Raw genomic sequence first — 8,895 nt, forward strand, 5'->3', positions numbered from 1 at the left:
GCATGCATATAAGCATAACCAATGGACATAAGACACTGGGGAATAGGGGAGGCTAGGGGACTGTCTAGGGCGGGGAAAAAAATGGACACATATGTAATACCCTTTGTAATAAAAAATAAAATTTAAAAAAAAAAAGAATTGTGTATTTATTTAATTTTATGTAGCTGATATGCAAAGTTATAAAAATTATTTTAAGTAAAAATTAAAGAAGGATGCTTGTACATAAAATTTTTAACGTGCACAGTATTAACTCCTGGTTATACAAAAATTTTACTTTAATTGTCTACATAGTTTTAAAAAGTGAATTGATATTGACTCTTTTTAATGTATTATTTGTATTTATATATTTATTTTTGTTTTTATTTATTTTTTTGTCAATCCTCACACTAGGATATTTTTTCCATTGATTTTTAGAGTGAGTGGAAGTGAGGGGGGAGGGAGAGACAGAAAGAAAGGAAGGAAGGAAGGAAGGAAGGAAGAAAGAAGGGAAGAAAGAAAGAGAGAGAGAGAGAAACATTGATGTGAGAGACACATAGATTGGTTACCTCCTGCATGCACCACCCCAACTGGGGCAGGGGTCGAACCTGCAACCCAGGAATGTGCCTTTGACTGGGAATTGAACCCAAGACCCTTCTTTGCATGGGCCAATACTCTAACCACAGAGCACACAGTCCAGGCCTGTATTTATTTTTTAATAACCAAGTATATTTTTGTGAAATGTATCCACAGAAGGCACTTTCCAAGTCTCCCAGGATGCCTGAAGCTGGCAATGGTACTGAATCCTATAAATACTACGTTTTTTTCCTATGCATACCTATTATGGTAAAGTTTAATTATACATTAGGCACAGTAACAGATTACCAACAATAACTAATAATAAAATAGAATAATTATAACAATATACTGTAATAAAAGTTATGTGAATGTCATGCCGGAGGACACCAGGGAGGCTGCAACTTCATAGTTGGATCCAGATCCTTATCACCACACAAGAAAGAATTTGAGGACAGGACAGAAAGATTCAGCAAAGCACATTACATTTAAGTACTCACTTGAGAAGGGAGTACTGGTGAACTCAAAGGACTAGATACCCCAATGGGGTCTGGGTAGAAGGTTTTTATAAATGCGGGCGAGGGTGGCATAGGTTGTACTTGAGCTTCTGATGCTGGTGGGGTGACTGCTGATGCAGCTTGTCCTCCTTCCCCTCTGGATAATGATTTCTTTTTGGTCCTCTTGGAACTGTCATGGTGATTCAGGAAGAGGAGTGGTCCTAAAACTGCAATGTAAGTTTATTCTAATGATATTATAATGACCTGTTGATCATTTGTCTATCGACAAGGCTGCAGAATCTGCTTGAGAATGTTTTTTGTTTATCTTGAATACAGGAAATGGGGAGGGGGATGCGGGGGAACGGAGGGTCAGCAAAAGTCACATCCAGGATGGAAAAGGGGAGGGATAGACCTTGAGGCCTTTGTTCCCTAATCTAAATTTTCTGACTCATACATTCCCCCTGAGAGATTTCAATCCCATAATCATATGGGAAGATGAAGGGTTGGTGTTTCTTCTGTAGTTGCTTCAGGCTGAGATTTGGTATAGACCCTGCCTAGCCTGGGATTGAAGATCTCTTCCTGCCTGATCTAAGGGCCCAAGCCCTATATTCCCTGGATGTTGAGGTATGGTCTGTAATTCTTGGGTTATAATCATTTTTACGTGAAACTGTTATAATCTAGAAGATTATAAATTTAACAAGAAGATTAAAAAGGCGTGGACCAAATAATAAAAAAATAAGAATAGTTACTTAAGGACCAAGGAGTAGAAATACTCAGGTGAAAGAAGGGAGAGCCTTTTTAATCCTGTTCCAAAAGACATCAAGATCTGTTCCTTAGTTATACCTGTGAAGCTAAGACGCCCGTTCGTAGATTTTTTGGATATTACATTCAATCTGACCTGATTTGTTTACTTATATACAGCAGGTTTTGTTAATGACTTCACAGATGCCTCCCTGTTTGGTTAAGGTAGTCTAGGGCAAGTTTGTTGTCTAGAACTACATTAGCTAGAGAATCTAAGGATTCCTAAATTCCCTGTAGGGCCTCCTCTGTGTCGGTAGCAAAGTCTTTTAGGGCCTGAGTTAGATTGTGTAAGGTTACCTCATGATAGCTGAATCCTATCCAAGGGGTGGCTATGCCGAGTGTCACTCCTATGCCTGTTGTGCTTAGGCTTATGACTCTTTTGGCTCTTGTTGGGGAGGTTATATTGTGAACAATTATTCCCGCTCCTATGGGCCCTTATAAGACCAGAGTGCATTGTCCCTTGAATTGGGAGTTGTCTCTGCAAGGGTAGGTCCAAGGCCAGGAATGGGAGTAGTAAAAGTTCCTTGGGGCTGTCTGTCATAGGGGAGTTGGTGTTTAAGATGTTCACAAAGAAAGACATATCCTGGGGGTGTACAAGCTCTCCCAGGTGATGTGTAGTTTAGCCAGGGAGTAAGGCCCCTAGGGGCCCAGAGATGACAAATTAACAGAAGGGCCACTTACACTACAGGACAGTGAAAGTGGCCCTTCTGTTAGTTTGTCATCTGTGGGCCCCAAAGGGCCTTCCAAGCTCAAGGAATGTGATAAATTAGTTTTTAAGCCTGGGTTACAAATTCCTCCCAGTAAGTGCATCTTCCAGAAGGAGGTTGTATTTTCTATCAAAAACTTTGTGGGAGGCAGGGCACCAGTGGGTGATGCTAGGATGTCAGGATTGTGAGGTATCAAAGGTCTTGGAAGGATAGCAGGGGTGTTGGAAGCCCAGGAAATATTCGACTTAGCGTGGGCTTGTTGGTCAGGGGACGCAAGTAATGTTGAGGGAAGAAGAAGTAAAAGTATATGGTCATTTTCTCTGGGTGTGATTATAAGGTAGAGTGAGGTGAACACGGCCAAAAGGGTTCTTTGTGATACTGAGATGAACCTCCAGAGGGTAAGATTTTCCAAAGTGCTTTGGGGAACCTGAAAGGAGAATAGAGATCTGGGCTTGTCATTACAGGGATATACTCAAAGCTTATTGTGTTGATCTGAGGGTGGGGATGGCAGATCCAACAGACAGAAAGATTGTTTCCTAAAGTGATGATGATATTTGTAAGGCTGACAGGAGAGTTTTGTCTTTAATCCCTGTAGGGCAGCGGTTCCCAACCTGTGGATCGCGACCCCTTTGGGGGTCAAACGACCCTTTCCCCGGGGTCGCCTAAGACCATCGGAAAACACATATATAATTACATATTGTTTTTGTGATTAATCACTACGCTTTACTTAAGTTCAATTTGTAACAATGAAAATACATCCTGCATATCAGATATTTACATTACGATTCATAACTAGCAAAATTACAGTTATGAAGTAGCAACAAAAATAATTTTATGGTTGGGGGTCACCACAACATGAGGAACTGTATTAAAGGGTCGCGGTGTTAGGAAGGTTGAGAACCACTGCTGTAGGGTAATAGGGGAAGTAAAACAAGTAGGGAAGTAAAACAAGGGATATAGTTGCTAAGTGGGATGTTTACTGATGGACAAGTGAGGGCAACAGAAACCCTAAGCAAAGAAAAAGACCTAAAATCTCAGTGGCCATGTGGTGGATCATTTACTTATAGGTCAAGAAGACTTCTTTGGGTTGTTTCTTAAGTCCTCCTGGGGTTCACAGGTGTGTTGTCCTTCTGGCATTGTGTCCAGGATTATATACCAGGTAGCTTGACTGCCGTGGGGGTGGCAAGCAAGATCTGGTAGGACCTTTTCATTTTGGAGTTAACTGGTCCCCTGGGGAGCTTTCCTTTCAAGTCTTAAGAAGGACTCAGTCCCCATGAGATATATTGGGCCTATGAGAGGATGTGTTCCTGGGGATGGAAAGATTTAATTGCCTTATTTTTGGAGAGCCTGTTGCGCCTATCCTAGATTTGTTACAGAATTTACCAGGTGACTGAAAAATACACAGGAGTAGCCAGAGATACAGGAAAAACCCATTTATTTCCAGATGTACTAGTACCGTGACGCAAGGGAGCCTATTTCCAGATCCTGAGCGAGCCAATATGGAGGAAGGGTTCTCTTTATACCCTTTTGTTTCTTTGTCTCCCAAATAAGGATCAGACTTCCGGACCTTTTGTGGGCTTTGCAAAAAGCCCCCTGTGTTGGGATGGGGGCCGTGAGAACACACCTAAAGGCCTGGCCTGGCACCAGGACTGATACCCGCCCCCCCGCCCCCCGGGGGTTGTGTATTGTTCATGGTTTATGGCCTCTGTAAAATGTGAGTATTTAGGTAAACAGGTCTTGCAAGATCAGATAATTATGGGAAGGGGCTGTGACTAGACTATAGGCAGTCCTCGGGTTATATCGGACTCAACATACGTCGTTTCATGGTTACATCGCCATCTCCCATTTATTTATAAAAATAAAAGTTCCGTCATTTTGACGTATGTACATATGTGCTTTGTGTTTTTTATTATTTATTTACCACAAACAAAGGTCAGGAATTGTTATATTTCTTTAAAATTTTTTTTTACTGTTTCACTTCATACCTGCTGTGTATGTGCTTCACGTGAGTGACGTAGGTGCTTATGTAGGTGGGTTCCGACTTATGACGAAAATCACATTATGTCGCGCCGTAGGAACGGATCTCCGGCGTAACCCGAGGACCTACTGTGTAGGCTACCAGGAATGTGCATTAGGGATACTAATTAACTAGGTACAGAGTAAGGCTGCTGGACTCCCTCCCCCGCCTCCAAAAAAAAAAAGTGCTTATTTTTGTCATGAGGTTGATGATATATTTAAGTTGCTCCTAGACTTCTGGGTCAAAATATATGTCAGAGGTTAGGAAGGGCCTCCTGTATAACATTAAAAGGGCTTAGTTCTAAGTTTGACTTGGGAGCTCCTCTGTACCCCTGGCATGTTTGCTAAGATTTTCTTTAAGGTATGCTTAGCCTTTTCTACCTTTTCTGAAGACAGGCCGTTATGAACTATGTAAATGGTAGTTAATGTCTAGGGCTTTGGCTGTTTGTTGGGTGATTTTGGCCACAAAGGAAGGACCCAGGTGATCATACAGTAAAATAAAAATATTTGTCACTTTGCAGGCTTCGGGGCAGTCTAAACCTTGGAATGATTTCCTTAAAGAGGACCCTGGTTACCTCCACTGCCTTTTCAGTCAGGATGGGAAAGGCCTCTACCCATCGAGTAAAAGTGTTTATGAATACTAGGAAATAGCCGATATCCTGGGAGGGAGGCATTTGTATAAAATCTATTTGCCAATCTTCTTCTGGGAAGGTACCGCTTCTCTGCATGTGCTTAAGAAGATGGTGGTGTGGTGCTGGACTTTATTTTATGCCCTGGCTTGTTAACTGAAAAGAGAACACAGGCTTGAGTGACTTCTTTTATGGCTCAAGATAGGCCCCTCCCAATGAAGATTTTTTACATTAAAGAATAGGTGGCATCTTAACTTAGATGGAGAAAATCATGAAAGGATTTTACAATTTTCTATTGATCCTTAGTTGGAAACAGCAGATTTTTGATCTCTAATCTACCATCCTTCATTGTTTAGGGGAAAACTTTGCCCTTCTGCCCAGGTGTTTTCATCAGGGGCATAACTTGGTTTGATATCAGAGGAAAAATATATAGAATTAGGGCCATAATAGAGGTATCTGACTTGGCATCCTCCTTTGCAGCCCTGTCAGCAAGGGGATTTCCTTTTCAGCGGTTCTCGACCTGTGGGTCACAAACAATGAAAATACATCCTGCATATCAGATATTTACATTACGATTCATAACAGTAGCAAAATTACAGTTATGAAGTAGCAACGAAAATAATTTTATGGTTGGGGATCACCACCACATGAGGAGCTGTATTAAAGGGTCGAGGCGTTAGGAAGGTTGAGAACCACTGCTAGAGTTCGGATATTTCAGTTGTGTTCCTCTGATGTCCCTTACAGTGCTGCGTGGCTACGTCTTGGGGTAGTTTTGTTTTTGTTTTTGTTTTTATGAATATATCTTTATTGATTTCAGAGAGGATGGAAGAGGGAGAGAGAGAAAGAAACATCAATGATGAGAGAGAACCATTGATCAGCTGCCTCCTGCACACCCCACACTGGGGATTGAGCTCACAACCTGACCATGTGCCCTGACCAGGAGTCAAACAATGACCTCCCTCAAATGTAGTCTCTCTCAAAATATTTTATTAAACTGTACTTACCCTTCTTGTGATTATGTAAGATGATAAAGTGCCTTCATGATGACATGAAGAGAGGTGAATGAGACATTATTGAGTAAAATAAGTGTTACTTCAAAAAAAGCACTTAGATACTATGTCAGTCTGATAACCAATCTGATAACTTAGATGGCTCCTAAGTGATTAACAGGAGGGGAGCATATACAGTGTGGATACCCTGGACAAAGGAATGATTCATGTTTTCAGTCCCTGGTTGACCTTGGAGAACTGAAATGACAGAAAGCAAAACTGCAGAAAGGCGGGGACTACTATAGATTGAAATAAATCAGAGGCTCTTATAAGAATTGTACATAAGTTGTGTATGAAGCATTAGAGCCAGAGTGGTGTTGGCAAAGGAATAGGAAGTAAAGGCTGATTAGATTATTTGTTGGTAAGATTCCCTTTGAGAGTCTAAAAAGGCATTTTGTCCAGGGAACCCAGAAACACTCATATTTTGCTCTTGACAGTTGTTCCTTTTTTCAAATTTCCTAAGAGAGAATGTGAGTACAGGTCAGGAATCAGCAAAACATAATACCATTTTTTTCCTTTATTGATTAAGGTATTACATATGTGTTCTTATCCGCCCATTGCCCCCTCACCCCCCACCCCCACTCATGCCCTCAACCCCCTGCATACAAGTCCTTTGGTTGATCTCTCCCCCTTACCCCCAACCTCTCCCCTACCTTCCCTCTGAGGTGTGACGGTCTGGTCGATGCTTCTTTGTCTCTGGATCTGTTTTTGTTCATTAGTTTATGTTGTTCATTATATTCATATTTCTTAAAGATCTTTTTGGCGGCTGTTGGAGGTTAGACGTGTGTATGTGTGTATGTATGTGTGTCTATGTATGTGCATGTGTGTGCACGTGTATACAGGTCTCTGTGTATCTGTGCGTGTGTGCATATATTCATATGCACATGTGAGTCAATATAGTCTCTTCAATAAATTGTGTTGGGAATATTGGACAGATACATGCAAAAAAGTGAAACTAGACCACCAACTTATACCATACACAAAAATAAATCAAAGTGGATAAAGGACTTAAACATAAGATGGGAAACCATAAAAATCTTAGAGGAATCCACAGGCAGCAAACTCAGACATATGCCAAAGCAATATCTTCACTGATACAGCATAATAACATTTTATTTCAATTGAGGTTCTGATTCCAAATGACCTTGTAGGTTGGACTCCATGGAGCCCTCCATTTCTCAAACTTCACTGCTCCAGAGTGATGAAGTCATTTTCACTTGAGCAAACAAAACTGGAACAAGAGAAAGTGTTTGCCCCATTGCTTTTAGAGAATATTTCCTTTTCTCTCCCAAGGCTTTCTCAGGCAAGTTCCTCTAAGTCATGGCCCCACATATGAAAGAAGAGAGGGGAGAAGAGAGAGAGATGAGATTCTCTGTTCCTGCTTTTCTTTCCTACTTGGAGGAAAGAAACAGGAGAAAGGCCATATCCTATAAACTTGATCTTTAACTAGACATAATGATGCCACGTGTCCAATAAAGTGTTGTTCTTACAATTGAACAACATTATCAGTACTCATCTTCCTAGCAGAGGAAGGAGCCTTAATATTGTGGGCAGTGGGAAGGAGGGATATTTGAAGATAGGAGACTATGAGCCCCTACCTGGACATCAACAGATGGGTAAGATGAATTAGAGAGGATCATGAATACCAAACAGAAGAGGTTCAACTCTTTTTTGTTGTTTGAATCCTCACCTGAATACATGCTTAGAGAGAGAGAAACATCGATGTGAGAGAGAAACATTAATCAGTTGCCTTTTGTACAAACCCTGACCGGGGATTGAACCTACAACCCAGGTATGTGCTCTGACCAGGAATTGAACTGGCAGTCTTTTGGTGGATTGACGGTGCTCCAATCAATTGAACCACTCTGGCTGGGCAGAGGTTCAACATTAAAAAAAAAAATTCTCACTTCATGTTGAATGTTAAATTTTCTTTTCATTTTAGGAATTGGAGAATGACACAGCTTTTCAGCAAGCTGTGAGAACCAATCATGGCAGAAGACCTCCAGTAAGTAAATTACTTTTATTGTGATAAAAAACACAATGAAATTTACCATCTTAACCATTTTTAAGTGTACAGTTCAGTTATTGTTAAATATATTTATTCTCATTGTTATGAAACTGATCTTCAGAACCTTTTCATCTTCCCAAACTGAAACTCTGTTCCCATTAAACAACTTCCCCATTCCCTTTCCCCCTGTCCCTGGCACCACCCTTCTACTTTCTGTTTCTATGAAGTTGACTACTTTTTGATACATCATAGATGTGGAATCATACAGTATTTGTCTTTTTGTTACTGGCTTATTTCACTTAGTATAATGTTCTCAAGGTTCACCAATGTGAAAGGATTTCCTTCCTTTTTAAGACTGAATAATAGTCCACTGTGTGGACAGACCACATGTTGTTCTGTGGACACTTGGGTTGCTTCCACTTCTTAGCTATTGTGAATACCAGGTGTACCGGTTACTAATGCGTATTTTGTAATCAAAGAAAACATGATAATTTCAAGAGAAACATCAAAAGTGCTTTATTCAAAGTAATGTCCATCACTAGCTACACATTTCCCCCATCTTTCGGGTAATTTGTGGATACCGTCCCAATAGATCTTTTCTTGTTTTGAGGCAAATCATTCAGAGACCCAATTTTT

The 8,895-nt window shown here is 40.7% G+C and overlaps 1 protein-coding gene across 4 annotated transcripts in view; it reads left to right on the forward strand.

The window, feature by feature from the left end:
- IFT88 (intraflagellar transport 88) overlaps window positions 1-8,895 on the forward strand; it is a 167,276-nt gene that overhangs the window by 12,178 nt on the left and 146,203 nt on the right. For all 4 annotated transcript variants that reach the window (XM_006752647.2, XM_015563113.1, XM_006752649.2 and 1 more), the window contains exon 3: window positions 8,194-8,256. In XM_006752647.2, the coding sequence (XP_006752710.1) occupies window positions 8,194-8,256 (63 nt within the window). The remainder of the gene's footprint in view (window positions 1-8,193; window positions 8,257-8,895) is intronic.

Source organism: Myotis davidii, unplaced genomic scaffold (genome assembly GCF_000327345.1).
Source record: "Myotis davidii unplaced genomic scaffold, ASM32734v1 scaffold1070, whole genome shotgun sequence".
Taxonomy (NCBI): domain Eukaryota; kingdom Metazoa; phylum Chordata; class Mammalia; order Chiroptera; family Vespertilionidae; genus Myotis; species Myotis davidii.